Source organism: Poecilia latipinna, unplaced genomic scaffold (assembly GCF_001443285.1).
Source record: "Poecilia latipinna isolate Pla-1442-1.1 unplaced genomic scaffold, P_latipinna-1.0 Scaffold239, whole genome shotgun sequence".
NCBI lineage: Eukaryota > Metazoa > Chordata > Actinopteri > Cyprinodontiformes > Poeciliidae > Poecilia > Poecilia latipinna.
In genome coordinates this window covers 317887-338313 of record NW_015112855.1, presented here as the reverse complement: position 1 = coordinate 338313, position 20427 = coordinate 317887, and the positions used below count along the sequence as shown (strand labels likewise).

At 38.9% G+C, this 20427-nt stretch overlaps 1 protein-coding gene and 1 long non-coding RNA gene across 3 annotated transcripts; one reads left to right on the top strand and one right to left on the bottom strand.

Annotated features, from left to right (window-relative positions):
• Positions 1-147: 147 nt before the first annotated feature.
• Positions 148-10039, bottom strand: LOC106947418 (uncharacterized). Of its 2 annotated transcripts, XR_001424980.1 has the most exons (4): positions 9947-10039; positions 1718-1879; positions 1099-1261; positions 148-297 (listed from the first exon to the last, which is right to left on the bottom strand). It is a non-coding gene; the product is annotated as an uncharacterized LOC106947418 (long non-coding RNA). The 2 variants fall into 2 exon arrangements; XR_001424979.1 differs by lacking the exons at positions 148-297; positions 1099-1261 and adding an exon at positions 1278-1445.
• On the top strand, positions 9756-18776 carry dalrd3 (DALR anticodon binding domain containing 3). Its single transcript, XM_015032411.1, has 13 exons — positions 9756-10203; positions 11435-11742; positions 11875-12185; positions 13178-13236; positions 13357-13458; positions 13566-13630; positions 13940-13998; positions 14235-14317; positions 14527-14653; positions 15607-15665; positions 15803-15919; positions 16009-16077; positions 16899-18776. Exons 1-13 carry the CDS (start codon positions 9967-9969, stop codon positions 17016-17018), a joined length of 1716 nt encoding a protein of 571 aa, XP_014887897.1. The 5' UTR covers positions 9756-9966; the 3' UTR covers positions 17019-18776.
• Positions 18777-20427: the final 1651 nt, after the last annotated feature.

Genomic DNA, 20427 nt, shown 5'->3' with positions numbered 1-20427 from the left:
TGGATTTAACAAAAATAATTTCTTGCATTTGCACCTGATGGCCAGTAGTTGGTAGTGTATTTTATGATGCATTAGTGTCCACTTCAGTGGTCTGTGTGAATTTATAACATAAAAATCCACAAGAAGCACAAGAAAATGGCTTTTAGATAGCTGTCCACTGTGGTGACCACTATGCATGAAAGGGTTAAGAGTGAAGAGGCAGTTTATCAGCAGGTTAGGGTTACCAGGGTCTCATTACCTGGAGGGGGGGCTCGTATCCCATGAGGACTTGCTACAGCTTGTAGTGAGAAACCGAGTCTGCAAGGGACAAAGGGATTCAGCTGAGGGCATGTGGTGAACTGTTGGCCTTAACTTTGCTTGTAATGAAAGTGAGGATATATTTTAATCCAAGAAGGGAAGAAACAACTTAGTATCACCTAAACCAGAACTCTGCAACCTTTACAGTCCAAAGAGCCATTTTTTATCCTCAATGCAGCCAAAAATCCTCATTTAGAGACGTACATTAAGACATTTTATTTTTAAATACCTACTGTAGGAAATTTGTCATTTTTAAAGAGCCAACATTTTAATTATATTAAGTTTTAATAAAATAAAAACAAACTTGGAAGAAGATGGAAACATTGTTTTCCTATAGGAAGTTACTTGTGGAAGATGTAAAAGAAAGTTTCCAACTTAATGACAAGAACAATGTTTTAGCAAATGCAAAACCGCCATCTTGTTTTTATATCTATATTTAAAAATTGTTTTTTAAAACAATCTTAGCCTCAGACTACAAATGCTCTTTACTGCAAATCATCCAAACTTCATGGAGAGTAAACCTACAGCACCTTGCAGGGAAGTAAAGATGTCCTTTATTATCCATCGACACAAAGCTCCCTTTACTCTGATGCGTCTAAATAACCTCCATTGGAACAAACTGCCTTCTGGGGTCACCTAAACGGAGTCTGGCTGTGTGTGTTTTAATATCTCCTCTCTGATTTAGCTGTTCTGTGATGAAGGCCTCAGGTTTGTTCATCATGAAGACCAAGAAACACGGCAGACAGAACAAGGACAAAGATGTGGAGACGGTTACTTCATGGTTGGGTCAGAAAACTGTACCCCAAGCTTTGAGATCTGTTCATTTCTTCAGCATGGACAGTGGAGCTGCTTGGTCAGAAAGGATGGAGGTTCAGGAACTCTTAAGCGTACAGCCATTTGGCACAATGCAGTGGTTTAGAACAAAGCATCATCACATGTTGGACAATCCAAACAAAGACCAGACCTAAAACACATCGACAATCAGTCAGATCAGTTTTTATTTGTATTGTCCCAAAAATACATTTATGTGAAAACTTTAAATATTACATAATTTTAAATAGGTGCTCTTCAATTCCAATACATTTTGGCAGTTTGTTAATTTTACACTCTACCACAGCCACCGAGGGCATTCACGATCTTGAACTAACCTGAAATGAAAATGTTTTCATCAGAAAATCCACACACAAAAAAAAAATGTTCTGTTTGTAACATGACAAAATGTGGAAAGGTTGAAACAACCATACTTCTTATGGGAAAACTATTTTATATTTATTCAAGTCAAAAATTAAAACAAAATAAAAAAATAATGCACATGTTTCTTTACTGCTAAACCTCTAACAAACATCTGGTCCAAAGCACATCATTAATGAGTTGCATTGAACCAAAGAAGAAGCAAACAGCTCGTCTCCTCCCGTCTCACCTCCACCTTCCTCCTCCAGGTCTCCAGAGAGGATCAGATGCTCCTCTGAATCCTCCGGACTTTCCAGGCTGAAACCCAGACGGACCTGATGGGAGTCGTCCCCGTCACGCTCTGTTGGCCACACCTGTCTCACATCATCCATCATGAGGCGCTCAGATGTTTCTAACTAGACAGAAGAGTACATCCACAGACCTCCATTAGCCTGGCAGAAAGATGAGCTTTTCCCACGAGAACTAAAAAAAAAACGGCAGCTCATGAAAGTTTACCACAGCCAGATGCTAGCTGTGCTACGGTCACCTGCGTTTACTGTCACAACCAGAGTTTCACTAACAACATCATTGCTAATGTCCCGTCAATGAACTTATAAAATGTTCATTTTTTCTTGTTTAAAATACAAATTTCTATTGCCTACAAAACACAACCTGTATTGACAGTTAATGTTGGACGTCACTCACTTGACACAGTGCAAGCTTCTTATTTGAATGCATCCAACCAGGGATATGAATAATTGCTCATCTGTAACAAATCCATGATGAATCCAATCTAAACCAGTACAAGAAATGAGCAAAACGCATGAAATTATTGAATTATCTGATAGGAGACTGAAAACTCAGTGGGTGTATTTTTTATATTTTGACAGGTCAGAATATTTTATTGAAATTTAGGCAAGAAAGGGTAGCTGAAGAGTTCTTCTGCATGTTTTATTAAATATCTTCTGTTTTAGAATATCTAAAACAGAACTTTATTATTATATTTTTAAATGGCTTGTGCATCTTCCATTTTTTTTTTTTTTTAAAACGACTCACTGCTGGCTAAAAACATGTTTTATTCCCTTAGTAAAAGTTACACCATGTGGTTCTAAAATCTGAAAAATGGAAATATTTCAGTTTAATTTCTTTAGCTTTTATAATGAAACATTTAAGTATTTAGAACTTTTACACTTTCACCTAAAAGTAGCTTATTATTTCTATTTGCTAAATGCCAGAAAACTTAGTGTGATTTTTTTTTTTTTTTTGCAACTTTCCTTGAATTCAAATGGTTACATACATTTGGTCAGTATCAGGAATAACTGAACTTTAAAATGTATGATTTGGGTCAAGCCCAAATGGACAGTGACCCTAAGCAGACAGACAGAATGGTTATAATGTGGGTTAAGCACAACAAAGTGGCTGTTTTACTACAAAGCCCCAATCTCAGTTTTATGGAGAAATTCTGTGGGAAGATCTGAAACGGCGAGTGAAGCGGCTATCAAAATGGTTTGTGGAAGGAAACCCAAAAGTCAGACGGCTTAAAGTACAGTTATCCCTGATACTGAAACTTTTGAATTTGAGGGAAATTTACAGAAAAAAAAACAAAAGTCTAAACATTTTCTAAGTTCTATGGACTTTAGCAAATATAAATCATTTGGTTAATTTTAAATAAGCTAGACACAATAAATGTTTGGTTTGATTTAACTTCAGAGTGAGAAAACAAATGTCTTTTTATTCAGTGAATATAAATATTTGGTTTCAACTGTAGGCCAAAACGTTTTTTATCTCCTTAAATTGCACATGATAAAATAAGGCCTACCAGCCATTGAGCTTATTTTAGGATGATGGATTGAACAGTGCTGTCACATGTTAAAATGTTGCAATATTGTTCTACATCCTAAACCTGCGTTGTTTTAACTTCTCCACAACCTGTCTGCTACATTCTTTGGTCTTCATAATGTTTTTTTTTCTTCCTCCAATACAGCAGAGGCCTTCATAGAAAAGCTGAACTCTGTTATTTATATGAATTTTATTCATTCATTCGCTTTCACAACTCTGTGTTAATCCATCACATAAAATCCCATTAAAATACATCGAAGGTTGCGATTAGTTTGCACAAAGTTAAAAAGTTCAAAGGGGTTGAATACTTATGCAAGTTTCTGTATTTTAATGGGATCTGTTCAAGTCAAAAATGGATTTTACCGTTTTGGAACGAAAATATTTCCTAACACTTCTATCTGAAAATGCACATCCTTCTGTTTAAAAACAAAGAAAATATTTCATATGGAGTATTACCAACAATAAATAGAGAATAATAAGAGAATAGAGAATAACAGAGACAGAAAAAAAAAAAAAAAAAAACTGTCCGCCCAGAGGCAGAAGGGAGAGGAGGCAGGGAGTTAGTGGACAAAGGAAGGAAAGGAGGAGTTTGGTCCGCTCAGGAGAAGTGAAAGTGAAATGAATCTCTGGAGTATTTAAAGAGGAAGTTTGGACTAACAGAGCTGTTGGCAGGCAGCGCTGCGGAGGACGACCTGCTGCTCCGAGGCGATGGTGAGCTCAACAACATTTCCTACTCTTCACACTCATTTATCCTTGCACAAGCCCATGCAGCGGCTGCTTCTTTGTTTTCACTTTGATTTTATTCATTTGGCTCTCTCTCTCTCTCTCAAAGCCAGTCCGCCCTCTTCTTTTATTCTTCCGTTTGACACTCATGTAATATTTCACCTCACTTTTCTAATATTGGATCACTTCACTGCTTTAGCAGGCGGTTAAAATGAACATTTCAGAGGCACAAAAGTGAAAATGTTTCAGGCTGTGAAGGTTTGCAGTGCAGCTGTCAAACTGAAAGTATGTTTAGGACGGTTCTCTTAGGTGCTTAGGTCACTTTCTGTCAGTCAGTTTTCAGCCTTATTTAAGCTGCGTTGTGTATTTAGGCTACAAGAAGCTTCAAGTCGGGGGTAAATCAGGCATCTAAATCTTTCAGTCGTCTCCTCCTTTATCACCTCATCAGCCCTTCCTCGTCAGACTGACCTCTTGTACAACCCCTGTCCTGCGTCTCCACCCCCCCACCCGCCCCATTTGTCGTACAAAAGATAATACACAACAGGTTTTTCAAGACGGAGCGCTAAATAACAGCAAAGTGATACAGAGGGAGATAAGCTATCATGCAACACAACATTAAAAAAAGACATACAACTTCCCTGCTGGACTTCTAGACTGGATTTTAAATATGCAGCCCCCCCCCCTTCTTCTTCTTTCTAATTCAGATAAAAATTGTTTTCATTCTTTGCCTCCGCTGTCAGAGACGCTGTTAGGCTGCGACAGACGCATCAGAGGCATCTTGGTGCCGCTCCTTCTCGTGCACGACGGAAACTTCAAGGAGGAGTCACAGCTTTGGTATTTTCTGTAGATCGATCTAATCTGGCTGCTAAATCTGCAGGTCGTTTCTTGGAAATATGTAAAATGTTAAAAAAAATAAATAAATAAAATGCGTCCGAACCACAAGAATCGCAAAAGTATATATTCACTTTTTCTTGTAAATAGAAAAAGAAAACATTCAGAAGAAATGTAGGAAATTTCACAGCAGGTTTGATCTTGAAGAGCATTTCAGCTTCAGTCATAAGGAAACCAAGATTATTATCATCATTACTATTATTTTAGAAATTTAACAGTTCTGATTAGATTCTAGCTTTGTGGTTTAACTCGAGTATCTCTGAGTTCAGGCTGAATTAGAGCGATCACTCTCTCATACACAGAATTTGAGCTTTATCAAAACAAAACTGAAACTCTTTAAGGTGCCAACAAAGTTTTACAACCATCTACGGTGCAATGTGCTCTGTTAAATACAGCTTTACAGCAGGTTGAATACTTTTCATACCCAATAATGCATCAAGTTCCACTCTGATTACTGTAAAAAAGACAATTACTTCCAGATCACGTGGGACTGAGTCACACCGGCATAATAAAAATGTTGAGCAGAAGTTACTTTACCATTGCTGCCACATTATTTCGCAGTAGTTTTTTGTCAGAGTGGAAAGAAGAGTCAGTTCCTATTTTCAAACCAGTTTCTGCAACAATTTACAAAACAAAAGAAAGTTTTGTGTGGAGTTCAAAACTGATTTCGGGGAAGATTTTTACTTACATCTTGTTTTTTTTTTTTTCCTCTACAGTGCTACAATATGAAGTAGAAAACTCAAGAAGAAAAAAAAAAAGCATTTATTTATTTATTTTTTTTTCTCTGTTTCTAACATAGTTTTGCTTTTCTAGCTGACCGGACACAAATCCACCCTTGCAACCCGTTTTCTCCTTTTGTGGGTGGGATTGTAACGGAACCCATAATGCAGCTGTGATTCTGAGGCCCAGCTGGTTATGGGGTCCGTTTCCATCCCACGGCGCACAATACACCCCAAGGAGACGCGTCCACCAGGAGAACCTCTGCAGCGAGACGAACGACTGCGTCCTCCTTTTACATCCACTGTAAGGTGACAGAATCGGTGGTACAATTTGTCACACTGCCAATCTTTATTGCTCACTAGCAAGCAGTGAAAACAAGTCTAAAAAAAAAAAAAAAAAAAAAAAAAAAAAAAAAAAAAAAAGGGGGTCAGAACAGTGTAAAAACAACACAGTAGAAACGACAGGCAGCTACTCCCCGCCGCCTCCATTTTATGTTTAGCTTCAGTTTGACTTTGAAACAGAACGAAGTGAAACTAAAACCAGCAGGGCTACCTGCGCATAAAGGTTTCTCGGTTTGCCTTCACGGTCCGATGATGGTGTTGTTCCTCAATGACACGTTTTCTCCCGGATTGCTGGTAAGCTTGAATGCAACCGGGAATTTCGTGTCAGCCAAGAATGACATCCGTGTCAACACTTCAAAAAACAAAACAAAAAAACTGTAGCCATTTGTAGAAGGAGTCCATCTGTTAAAATGTGTTAAAAGTCTTAATAAATGTTGTGTTTTTAATATATGGATGTGTGTATTTTTGTTGAATAAGTCACTTTAATTTAGCTTTAGAACAAACTGAGTTTCTCCACCTGTCAATACAAACCTTTACATTAATGTCAGTGAGAAGTGAATAGATTTCCTTCGACACAAAGAAAGGAGCGTCTCTGGCCTCTGGAACGAGCAGCGTGCGTACAGGCAGCTCAGGAGCTGTTGCTGTAATAAATATTTCATATTTATCCATTCATCCTGATCTGTATCAGAGCAGATGGTCATGTTAAAACAGTAGCTAGAAATGCAGGAGGCCATAAAAATGATCAAATAGTTCATTTTCTACTTTGATCCATTTTCTCTGAAATTATTACTCCATCCTTCGCCAATTAAAGGGGTTTATTTTTCTGAGATAATAAAACTGGTTGTCTGCTTTCAGTTTGAATGCATGCCTAAATATACAGAGACCATAATAGAAACTTAAAACACTAATTTTGACGTGTGTGGCGGGCCTCAGAGTCGTAAAGGCTGGCTTTTGAAATGTTGCAACATTTTCTTAGCCCTCGTTCAGGAAGCAAATTTCTCTTCTCACTACTTGAAAATCAATCTACAGAGATCCTGGGTGTTCTTATGTTGCATGTCATTCATGCTGATGAACATTTAAATTCTTAATCTAAAAGAGTGCACTCTAGCTACGGTATAGTCTGAACTAAAAACAGAAATCAGCATGTGCCCATAAAACTGATCAGCTCAACGCATCTTGTAAATGTGACATTTTAGGAGATGCAACACTGACACACACACAAAAAATAAAAATTTCAACATACTGACCTCTAAGTGAAACAAATTTTTACTGCAATGCGTATTTTTCTACCGGTATCATATCTCAGCCTCTTGTAACAGGATTCTGATTTCCTCCCAACCATTGAAACCACCCATGTTTCCATTTCAGGTTTTCTATGGTTTTGAGCGGTTTTTAGTATTAAATTAATGGAAAGCCTACTTTGGCTTCTTCAAGCAGCAGGCCCCATCAGTGGTTTAATTATTTTTAATACAACATGGATTTGAAGAGAAAAGGTTGAAGCTTTGCTCTAGCATCTTTTTCAGTCATGGAAACCACATTAAAAGAGCAGCAATAAAAAAAAAAACTGCAGCCATAGTGCGAACATGATCCATTTTGAACCAGAATGAGTACCTCTTACAGCTTCTAGGTATCAGTAGTCACAACTTTTTTTAATTGCTTTTTGTAAGATAAGACCAGTGAGAGCTTAGGCCGCTGTCAGAGGTTTTAAATACCCCCAATAAATCCTATGGAGCCAAAGTCGCTCACACAGAAAGAATCCATCAAAGGTCTGTGGAGAATGAAGGCGAAGGAAACCTGGAGAGTACTCTTTGAATGGGTTTGAGGTTCCTTTCTTGGTTTTCTCAACTTATCTTTTAGCTCATAGATGTCAGCTGTCTAATGAGGTTGTTCTCGTGGTTCATTAACAGCTGCGGTCGAGCAGCTTCCTGCACCTGCATGGCAGTGTCCAACTCTCTGAACTGTGCCTCAGTTGCAGCCACTTAACTTAGAAATTTGCTGCATCACTCGTGTTGTTTCTTTAATGGAACTGAAAATGTAAAAGGACAGTAGCCACTCAAAATAAAAGCCATCGTCCACTTTCGGCCTCAGCTGTCTACTGTTATATAATCAGAGCCATCTTCAGGAGCTACAAATCTGGGCCTAGGCCTCTTTTTCTCGCCTTGGTCTGATGCGCAGCAGCGATGGACTGATGCTGTACTGTAAAGCTGTCAACGGGGAATAGTGACGGAGCTGAAGCAAAGAGTGGGTGTGAAGACAGAGTGGTGCAAGAAAAAAAAAAGTGCACAACCAGCAGCGCTGTCACCCCACTGCCTGTAATGCCTGGTTTATGCGTGTACGCAGGAGTTGTTGCAGGTTACTGATGAAACATTTTTAGTTTTTAATTAGTTTTCTATAAAAAAATACATTTGGGGTTTTAATTATGCAAGCCCTTACCTAACTTTCACATAAATGTCTGAAATGTGTCATCCTGTCTGTGGTGAATCTGTATCACACCGAAATTGAAATAAACTTTCAATGATACTACTTTTATGAGATGGACCTGTATCTAAAGAATCTAAAAATCTATATCACATTGATTTTCTTGGAGTTCTCCTGATGCCTTGGCCATAAAAAGACCCGATGTTATGCGAGATGTTCAACATTCTGCCTAATTAATCCATGTAAATCCAAACATTTAAAATTATGATCAACTATTAAAACATCTTCAGGTCTTTAAAAAAAAATAAAGCCAGGTAGTTGAACCTGTTCATAAATGGGTGTCTTCAATGTTTTTTTCAGGTCGTAATCCTGTTGCTTATGCAAGGTGACCCCCGCTACCCTCACCAAGCTCTGTTGTGAACTAGGGCTGGGTAATAATATCGATTTTACGATATATAGACATTTTCTTAGAAAAAAAATAGATATTCATCCGCAAGCATCTTAACATCCAACTGTCACCTTGCTCACTCACTGCTTGCTTCGCCGGGAGAGTGATTAGGTCATCAGGCTTAGAGTGATTCCTTCAGATGTTAAGTGTCAAGGTTAAAAAGGTATCAAACAATTCAGAGCAGGGTACTTGGTGCACTTTATTTACTTTACAAATGCATGTAAGCTACAGTTTGTACCGTTTCAATTAAAAGAAACATGTTTTCTCATCACTTCTTTGATTCATTTTGTCCAGCCGTCGACTTTAAGTCTGTGTCCATGTCCAACCAGAGCCAGGTATTGTGTAGTTGGTGCCTTTAATCAGTTTTCAGTTAAATTAATTCAATCCAACTCTATAATAGTCACAAAATGTCACCAAAATCACTCTGTCCCTCTAAAATTTTTCAGAAAATCGCAAAAGTGTATTGAATTGTATCGTTTGCTGAATATCACAATATATATCGTATCATGAGCAGAATATCGTGTATCGCATCGTGAGATTATTGTATCACTACAGCCCTATTGTGGACTGCATATATATATATATATATATATATAAATTTTTAAATTAAGATAAATGTCTCATCATTGAGTAAGAAACTACAGAAAATGGTAAAAATCATAAATATATAAACAGCAATGTCATAATCATTTAATTTGTGTCATTGTTTATTTACAGCTTACCGCTTTATGAAACAGATGCAGTTGTGTATTAGCGATACAGATTCATATTTGATGTCAAATGTTAGAGAAAATAGACTGGCAACACCTACTCTGAGTCCAAGTCATATTTTGAAGTACAATTTGCATTTACTCCTGCAATCCACTAGATGGCACCACACAGGTACAACCAAAAAATGTATCTCGGGAGAAACATGCTTTTCAAGTAGTTCCGCTGACAGTAAACAACCAATGCAGTCCTCCCCACCACACACAGCCAATATCTGACATCGACCAGCAAGTAGCGGGCCAGAACACCGCATATCCACCACTACTTCCAGCAGCGGCACCGAAACGGACATGTACGTTAAGTGAATGAGCAGATAGCGAGCACCGCTCACCTGTCAGAGCCGCGGCGAGGATGGAGGAGAACATCGAGGAGCTCTCGCCTCTGCGGATCACCTCCACAGTGCGAGCGCTCAGCTCCGCACTGCGAGGGAAGCGTGAACACGTCAATGACTCCAGCCGAGTGAAAAGCGACAGGATGTTCCCCGAACCGGAGAAGCTCTGGTTCAAGGAGAGCAGCGCGAAAAACCTGCGGAACAGGGACTTCTTGTCCCCGAGCACGATGCTCAACACGCTGTATGCGGACGGACAGGTCTGTCAGTTGTCTACCCATTAAAATAAAATAACATGTACATGTAATGTAATCGTGCCTCACTTCAAATTCTCGTTCGCTGTGCACAAAGAAACTTTAAGGTTCTTGTCTGGAGGCGTACAAACTAAATTTGGAACGCCAACTGCACTTATGACGTACCATCACATTATCTACTGATAATTAACACGTAAAAGTTCTTGCGCCAAAACTCCTCATTTTATTCTTCCGCTGTGCAATATAGTTCTCGTTCGTATCAATGATTCTACTCAGGTGTTCGACAGCTTGAACGTCAGCCAATAAAAAATGAGGACGGAACCATCTACCTGAAAGCGTAGGCTGACTCCAGAAAACTGGCTGTAGTTAAAAGGTACCGAAAAGTTACATGTGTTCTCTTGTAACTTATGTAAAGGAATCAGGCAAACCATAAACTACATTTAAATATGTATGAAACTGTCCATTTATTGATAATCAGCCACTGATTTTCCTCCGTTGTGTGAGAGCAGACACTACCAGCCTGAAGCTGTAATTATTTACCCATGAGTTGCAAATCTAATGTGGGTCAGCTGGCTGCATATGCACTACTCAGGCTGGAACTTCACATGAGCACTACTAAATTAAAGCAACCTTTACCGTTTTTGGTGGAGACATGTCTCTTAAAGTTCTCTCTTTTCATTTACATTTTTACACGTTCGTGTAGAAAATGTTTTAGTTTGTGTTGCCATCATGAAGATATTAATAAATGCTTCCAGACATCATCAAAGCTCAGCCACCCCCTTGATATTTACAAAATCAAAACAAAATATGGTGTCAATCACCTGTGCTGTGTTTGTGCAACAAACAGTTTTCATTTGTGCAGTTATATTTTTTAGGATTTTTTATTTTATTTTACAAAGGTCACAAGAGATCAACCTGCCCCATGCCAGCCCCATACCAACAAAATCAAATGAAATTGATATAAATTAACTGTGCTATGTTTGTGCAGCCAACATGTTTGTTTCTCAGTTGATTGGCACCAAATTTGTTTGATTTTGTCAATGTGGGGGAAGACGGGGTGCCCGTTAGTGACCTCTGCAAACATGTCTTAAATGAGAGCGGCACAAACCCGCAAACAGTTTCTATACTGTGTATAGAAACAGCTCAACAGGTTGAGCTGTTTCTATATATGCCTCTAGTTGTATCACCTACTTGATTATTTCTAGTCTGTTCCCTTTTTATGTATGTCTTCACTCAGGTTCCTCCGGCGGTCATGTCCCGAGTTCTGTCTCTCCGAGGCGGTGGGGTGCTTCCTGTGGCGGGTGGGGAGGTGATGGGCGAGGGCTTGAGGCTGCGAGTGGACCGGGTTGCAGCTTTCAGGGCTGTCCTGGCAGGCGGAACCACTGAGTATCTCAAGCCCTCGAGTCAGAGGGAGGGCTGTGTGGTGCTCAACTGTCCTGCGCTGCACCCTAAACCCAACACACCCACTCCTGACACGCTGAGCCTGGGCCAGCTGAGAACTGTTCTGCTGACTGACCACATGGGGGCACTGTTGAGGAGACAAGGGTGAGTCCGGGAGGGAATTTTAAGATAACAGAGAAGAATGACAGGGTGTTTTATTACAAGACCAGACTATTTTAATTCGTCATTAATTAATTTTTTTTTTAAAAATGATGTGAATATTCTTCCTCCCCTCAGATTTGAAGTTTACTTCTGCCCAACTCTTCCGGAGGACAGCGACGTCGCCGCCTTCCTCCAAGCTCTGGGCATTGATTGGCCGACGGCTCCCGCTAACTGTGCGAATGATGAGCGGGAGGAGAAGATCCAGAAAGCGCTAGAGAACTCTCCGTACAGAGAAAGGGGAACAGAGAGAGGCAGGAGGACCAGCGGGGGAGGAGGTAGAAAAGCTGCGGAGGAGGAGAATGAAGGAGGGCTCCGAATTAATTTGAAACGGGTTTTCCAAGAGGAGGGGCTGCTAGGGTATGACCCCACCCTTGGCACCTGCAAAGGTAAGGCCTGGGTCTTAGAATTTTGCGTTTATTTAAAAACCCCTCGTTAAGTTTCTATGCTGTACCCCTCCTCCCATGCATGAAGATTATTTATGAACATTTTCTTTATTAAATGTGTTTCTTAGTTGACTCAGAGACTTCTTAAAATCCTGGTTTTATAATGAAGCTGCAAATCTTGATTTGTTGTAGGCAATGAAGATGTAAATGTAAATTTTGAATATTAACTGTTTAGGTGGCTTGTGTTTTAAATATGAGTGACCATTTTTTTTGCTTGTATTTACCCAGTAGATGGGGTGTTGCTTGGCAAAATGTATATTTCCTACTGGATCTAAGCACACAATTTTACTGAGAAGTGAAAAGAAAAAGAAAAATGTTGCCAATCTCCCCAAGAGGGGGCGCCCCAGGCAAATGTCAAACCATGCAATACTCAGATAAATGACAAAAACAATCAAAACCTTTTAAAATTTTCAGGACTCAGTTAGCATGCTAAATGCTAAGCTTCCTGATGGTCCAAAAGTCTGAACAAATATGGTTGGTTTTAAAGTGTTGGTAGAAAAAAGTCTCTTGTCCGTAAAAAGAGTCTGGCGACAGGACTCAGATATGTACAGTTCCACCTGAACAAACTGCAATCCTTCAGCCTCAGTTTAACAGACAAATGACAAGTAGAGATGTCTGCCATAAAGCACCGCGCCATGTTTAGGAATAATAGAGCACAGTGCTTATGATCAACTTTAGAGTCCAGCTGCAACACGGAAAAATATTTATTTTAGAAAAATATTTAACTTATAAAAATATTTTCTGTAGTTTGCTTTTATCATGTGACAGTCCAGTCACTGTACCTGAATGAAGCCAGGTGCAGTACTTTCAAAAATCTTGCTACAAAATGTGCTGGATATTTTCGACCAGGTTTGGGAAATCAAATATAAGAAATGATGAGAAGACGGATGCTGAATAGTAACTTGATTCTCTTTTTTTAAATTTTTTATTTCTAGTTCACAGAGACAGCGTTTCCCACCTGGCACAACTGGATCTGTCCACGGCCGATATCACCGTGAGACAAACAAACACACACACACATCGAAGCACACAAACACCACATGTTGCAGGATTCTCTTTGTTCTCACAAAAAATGTCCTTCCTGGCTTCACTTTTTCTCCCCCCCCACCCCCAGGAAACCATGGTAACAGTGCTACATGTGACTTCTTGTCAGGATGAGTTTCGCCAGCAGCAGATAGCAGTGCTGTGGCGAGCCAGTGGAGCGACACACTCTCAGGTAACCACCATCATTCGCTCTCTCACACACACACGTATACAAACACAACAGTGCAGCTTATTGTGTTCGTATTTTTTTTAACCTGCTTTCACTCTTTCTGGCTGCAGAGGCATCTTGTGTGTGGGCCTGTGAAGACCCCCGGTTCTCACCTCACTGCTGCACAGTACCTACAGTATGATTCATTACTGTTTGTATTTATTAAGTCTTTTTATCTCATGGCTTGTTTTATAAATTTACCAGACTTTCTTCTGGTAAATTCATAAAACAAATTTACCAGAAATTTGTTGTCTTTGTGCTTTTGACCAGAAAAAGAAGAGATCTGCTTTTTTATCTTCACTACTGACACTAATTACTAAATCACATTTCTACAATAACTAAATGAAAGACTAGTGATTTTTTCCCCCCTCCTGTTAGTGATGTAGCCATTTGCTTTTAACCCAGGCTTTGGTGTAAATGTAGCTTCTGTTTTCCTCTCATCCAGGCTGAGAAAAGGTCAGATGAAGGAGGCTTCAGAGATGAAGTATGGAGATAAAGTAGAGGGTGCGTATTGATTTTTAAAGGGTTCGGCCCCTTAAACTAATTGCTTTTGCAAAAGTCTGTACTTTTAACGTTTTGTGACGCTACAACCCTAAACATTTATTTAAATTTTACAGAATGTGACTACCTGTGCCACTTCCTGTATGTGCTCTGTGTGTATAAATGTTTTGAATGGCAACCTGAGTGATGCTCTGTACAGTATGTAAAGTATAAATGAGTCAAATGAGCTCCTGTTGCAGGCCAGACCTGGGATGACATCATCAAAGTCATGACCTCCGCCACGGTCAGATTTGAGCTGCTATCAACAGTTCACACAAGCCCTGTGAGTTAAAAGTCCCTGTACGCCTGAACTCGTCTTTCAGGTGGTTCTGCGCAAAGATTGCATGTTCGTGAAGATGCCTACATCGCTTAAATAAACCCGCTTTTCCGCCGCTTTGTGGTGTCAAACACGTCTCTTAACCAGAATCAGTTCCCTCAGGCTGACGGGATTTTGAAGAATGTGGTGAGCATGATCGAGGTCCTTGTGTCCAGGTGACGCTGGACGTCCAGAGGGAAGGGGGCGTGTCTACCAAAGGGCCGAGAGGAGGCGTGTTTGTGATGTATAACTGCGCCAGATTGCACACTCTGTTCGACAGCTACGAGAGAGGAGTGGAGAAGGGTGAGACCCGCTGACGCCTTTCAGTTCTGATGAGCAGCTTGCAAACGAGCAGCCAGCTGACCCTCTAGTTTACCCAGAATGTAACATTAGTTACATTTATTTATTGTATTTGTTCAACCGTGGGAGCTGTTAGATGCCAATACAGAACACCCATTTACAGTTAAGTGACGACATGTTATGCATTGTGTTTTATAAAGGAACTTCTAAGTAGATACTATGGTCATGGCAGTAATATTCACTTCATATGTATTTGTTTTCAGTCTGTCTCAAACCTCTCTAACCCTCGGATGGACCTCAGTGTTCACTGTTTGATGAACAAGTGAATGCTAAAAGCAACCTTAACTAGACAATATCTTAATGCCAATCACTATTTTTGTTTGATAAATTATTAGGGAGGGATCATTATTAAAGTATTCCTTCCAAATATATCTTTAGTGCATTTTGATTTTTATTTCCTAGTAACTGCCCCTAATCTTTGCAGTACTTTACTAAATACTAAATGGGAGATCTTGCGCTGTTGTGGTTTTTTTGTGTTTGTTTAGTTTAACCCAATAACTGGCGTTTGTAATGTAAACATTTTGCAATAAAATTATATTAAGAAAAAACTGAGCACTTGAATTTCTGAATAACTGAGTAAAAATTCTGGTTTTGGCAGAAATCAATGTTAATTGGGATTTGGAAATTAGATTTAGTGTTTGCCAAAACAGAATGACTGGGAGGCAAAAATGATTATCAGGTATAGATTACTGTGTTGCTTCCAGTTGTATATTAAAGAAAAATAATGAAAAAGACTTCAAATTAAAAGGAGAATCATCAGCTTTTATGTGGGGGTCATTGTTGTTGCACGGCTTAACACACACTCGTGTGTGCATATCTGCATTTCTGGTCTGGTTGAAGTGTTAAGACTGAAAGATATTAGTGCAACATAAAGGCTTTCCACCGTCTGTCTGCAGGTCTGTACCCAGAAATCCCTGATGGGTCCCAGTTGGACTTCTCTGCTCTCAAAGAAGAGGTGCCACTCCATGTTTTTCCCTCATTTCTTTACATTTTATTGTTGTTTTTGTTGGTGTTTGAAGTCTGCCTACCACTGCAGAAACAACACAACCCTAAACTTTGCTTTTACTCGCTCCCCCCCCCACTCCCCCACAGGGTGAGTGGCTTTTACTCTTCAATTATCTTATTCCTTTCTCGGAGCTGCTCGACCAATCGGGACAATCACTAGATTGTGAAGGAGGAGGAGCCAGAGTGAACATTAAAACCGAACAGGTACGCCCGATTGATGAGCCATCGCTGCTGTCCAATAACTCAGGACTGTTGAAGACTTTAATGTAACCTTCTTGCTTGTGTCCCTCCAGATCTGTAAATTTCTCGTCTCGCTCAGTAAAGACTTCAGCTCGTACTACAACAGAGTCCATGTGCTGGGGGTGAGGACGTGCTCAAGTGTTTTTCTGTGTTTTGAGTGGATGAAACTGCAGCTTATTTTAAAAATCAGTTCAAATTACCGACCATCTTGGTTCTTTTCAGAGCCGCTTGCGAACGTACCTCGGCCCACTAAACTTTTCCACATTTTGTCAAATTGCAACCGGGCCTCTCACCATAAACAATAAATCAATTAATCACACGATAAACTAAAAGAAACTCAATACCTTTCATTTGCTTGATTATCTATTTTCTCTTTTCTCTCTCATTCTGCCAAAACTGATCTTCAGTCTGGTGCTTTGGTCTCAACTATCCCCTTTTTTTTTTAAAGATACATTTGTTTACAGAGACTTCATAATTCATTTGTTATTTATTTATTTTGGATATTTCAAATGTCTCCCAGTTCTGTTGTTTAAATGATTATCAGAATTGAACGTTTATTGATCTTTGAGAATGTGTTCTTGCATTATTATGCCATTATTACTATTATATCACTTGAAAATGGTCTCAAAACAACAATATCATCATTTATCGCAATAAGTTCTGGGACAATTTATCGTGTATTTTAGTCACTATCCTCAGAGTTTCATGGAAGATATTAAAAATGTCATTCCCCCCCCTCCAACTTAACAACTTTGTACACAAAATAATGGACATGTGTGGTTGTGATGTGACAAAACGGGACAAAAACTTCATTTCGCAAACAATCTGTGATTATCCAATGCGGTTCTCTTGTGTTTATAGCACAATTAGACATATGCATTGCTATTTATATATGTATTTACACAAACACGTGGCTCTCTGTAATTGTTCTCCTTATTTCCAGGAGCCATTGCCTCACCTCTTCAACCAGATGTTTTGTCGTCTCCATCTGCTAAGAGCCCTGAGGGAGCTGTACCACAGAGCTCTGGAGACCCTTAACCTCCCCCCCATCAGGCAGCTATAGCCTCAACATAACACCATCATCCTTCACACTTTGCTTCACCCAGTCCGCCTTCTTTCCTAAACTCTTCCCTGTATGTCGTGTATCCGGCTGAGAGACTTGCTGTTACAGATGCTTGTAGGATTTCTGCCCGTCAGTGTTGGTGGACTTACTGGAGCTGATTATTTTATAAGTGTCACCGTAAGATAATTGCTCAGTTGCAGAGTTTTGACAGGAATAATTTGGCGTGTTGACTCTGATGATGGATATGAATGTCAGTATGACTCGTCCGTTTCACTCTGACTCTGTCGATTTTATTTTTTTCTCTCCGTCCGTTTGGAGATCAATCAAAAAATATCAAAGTATTCCTTTACCATTTTCCATCAGCACATCTAGGACCAGAACCGTGACACCAGAATCGGGCTTTTGATTTCTGAACTTGTTCTTAGAATAGCACTACTGACTCAAAAAGACACTGAACCTAACAGATATGGTTTGATATTTGTGCCAAAAACTGAGTATTATGAATCTACCAATCAAGAGATTTAGCTCTAAAACCTGCCTTAATGTCTGCATGTTTGCTTTTTGACCAACATTAATTCAAATCAGTTGAATTTTGTGTATTTTTAGGATAAATTTGATCAATTTTGAACCTGGAGGATTGATATTGGTGGATAATTTTCCATTTTTCTAATTTACTACAGACTAAAAGTCTAAATCAGAATAAACAGCCTAAGTTCAGTCACAAAAAAAAAGCTCACCTGTTTCATTTTCTCTGCGTGAACTGGATGTATCTAAAGTCTTGAAGTTGACGCCAATGAAACTGGTTAAAACTGTAACTAAAGAAATGCCGAGGCAAACTGATTCTAAGTTCAGGTTGACGCTGTTCTTGAACGTGGCGAGTATATCGCGCGACGATAAGGGAGGCAGAAAAAAAAACTTTCAAAGCTCAGGTTTGGGAGAATTGCAGCTATTTTTATTATGTTTTTCCCCCAATCTAAAAACCAAAAAACTTAAAATGCAACTTTGTGAGAGAAGTTGATAACTCGCTCGTTGAGGTCAAAGAAGCTTGTTAAAGTAAACTGGTTTCTGTAAAACTAAACCTTTAATTTTTTTTGTTGGTCCAAATCGCATTCATGTGTCGCCTCTTTAAATCACCTCCACTTCCTCTATGCCTGACTAAAGTTTACTGATTCCAGTTTGTCTGTGTATTTGTTCATGCCATAGGTATATTTATTGTTGATTATTAAAAAAAAAAAGATATCTGTACATTGTGTATGTTATGCACACAAGTCTTAATCTAGTTGTGTTCCTGAAGGTGAATCCCCCATTAAATCCCATCTATCCTGCTGGACAAATCACAGCCGTTAGTATTATATTGTAGAGTAAGTTATTGACAAAAACCCTAGCAGATATTAGGTCGTCGTGCCACAAAGTTAGAAAATATAAGACATAGCATGAAATTTATACGTAAAAGTCTTATTTATGGATTTGGGAAGGGGAGACTTAATCGCTGAACTTCTTTTTCATTTTGTATTAAACTGATTATTTTATCCATTTGTTTTTGTTTATTTAATTTAAAAATGAAACCAAATTGGTGTTTTGTGAACAAATGTCCAACACAAAAACTCACATTTACAAAGCATGATTTCTTTATTTTGACCCATGCAGATGTGCAGGATGTCTGTTTTATAGACTTTTGTTTGCCAAGAAAAGGTGACATGATTTTATTTGCCACTGTAATTGCAAGCAGTATTAAAGCAGAGGACGTGCATAAATGAAGATTTTTCCTGTTTTTATTTCACACGCTATGCTCTGCGAAGAGCAACAAACTGTTCGCTTGAAACAATCCGCCATCTTGGAAACCTCTCAAACATGTTAGTCCATTTATCTATATGATTATGGATAGTACTGCCGAACATCTGCTTATACACATCTGTCTGGCCCGTTTTCTCTCTATTTTATTCCCTCCATTTTGCAGAGTCAAACAGCAGAAGCAGACGCTCTCAGAGCGGTTGCCTCCCTCAGGCTTGGGGAGACAGATGGACACACTGTTGATGCTTTCTGAACGATAAATCCCTGCATGCAAACAAGCAGATCCAACAAATGTCAACAAACACAGATCTGCAGTCCTGTGAGGAAGAGCTTATTAATCCTCCATCATCTTTTTATCTCCAAGTCTAAGGATCCAGTCTCTCTTACCATTTTTATCCTGATTACTGGATCTCTAGTCTTCCTGAATGTCTTTTTTTTTTCTCTTAGGATTTGAAACTGACTTTAGAGTAGATTCACATGCCCTTTGTTACTTGAAGCTATAATGCGTTTGAATTTCCTTTGCTTAGACTAAAAACTTGTGAAGACAACATTTTGATAAACTGGGAGAAAAAAAATCACAGACTTTGTTTTGCAGACCTAACAGTTGCACTAAAGGTAATTACAAGAATAATTGACTTTGTTTAATTAAAGCTCAGGCAATATCAGCTGACTCTTTCCTAATAATAATGGAAATATGAGTTTTACCACGGTTAGGGTCACAGGCAGCAATTAGTGTGTGCTAAGAGCATTCAGTCAATTACTGGATGTTTTTATGGAACGAAGAAGGTAATCGAACACTATAGGTTTATATCTGTGATGATCCTTGTTTTAAATGAGTTCAGGTCAATAGTACATGAAATGTGTTTTTTAGTCACCAGATGTTGCATGTAATATGAATGATAATCAGCATGAAGATGCTGCAGTGCAAATATGTGGTGGAATAGGTAATCCTGAGCAATTAAGAGGACTGAATCAGAGGACAGAATTGTGTGTTATTTTGGATCCTCCATGCATTAATTCTGATCTTACTCAGGATTTATGTCCTAATTCTTAAACCTTTAGGAAAGAAAAATAATTGAACATTTTAAACAGGCTTCTTTCAGGTCTACTCAGGTGGATAACATGGGTTTAGACTTTAAATGGACCTCATCACATCGGACCCCCCTGATCCAGTATGTCTACACTTATATATATATATATATATATATATATACATACAATGCCTGTCGCAAACGTCCACTACTGTTCCTGCAATGTAATATGTTTCAGTTCAATTCAATTTGTAGGATTTCACTGTAACTCACACAATAAAATGTTAGAACAAGTGTTATTTTCGTAACAAAACCCCATATCTTAAAGCAAACGTTTATAAATATGTTGAAAAAAGGCTGTTTAAATATCTCCAAGAGCAATATAGTCAAAATGCTTGATAAAACATAGCCAGTGACACAAGATGTCCACAAAGATGGACATATCAATTTTTATAATTTCATCACAACATAAAATGAATCCATAAAGTCTTTTTAACAATTATATTAGTCTTTTTTTTTCCTAAATTTGGGTAGCTGTGGAAATTTACATTTATGTCCAGAAGGTGGCAGTGTGTGGAGTGACACCA

Excerpts from the sequence above, each read along its gene's own strand:
- dalrd3 (XM_015032411.1), top strand. The coding sequence starts at position 9,967 with ATGGAGGAGAACATCGAGGAGCTCTCGCCTCTGCGGATCACCTCCACA. Across the intron at positions 14,318-14,526 it reads CAACAGTTCACACAAGCCCT|GTGACGCTGGACGTCCAGAG; the intron begins GTGAGTTAAAAG and ends CCTTGTGTCCAG. Across the intron at positions 15,666-15,802 it reads TCTCTGCTCTCAAAGAAGAG|GGTGAGTGGCTTTTACTCTT; the intron begins GTGCCACTCCAT and ends ACTCCCCCACAG.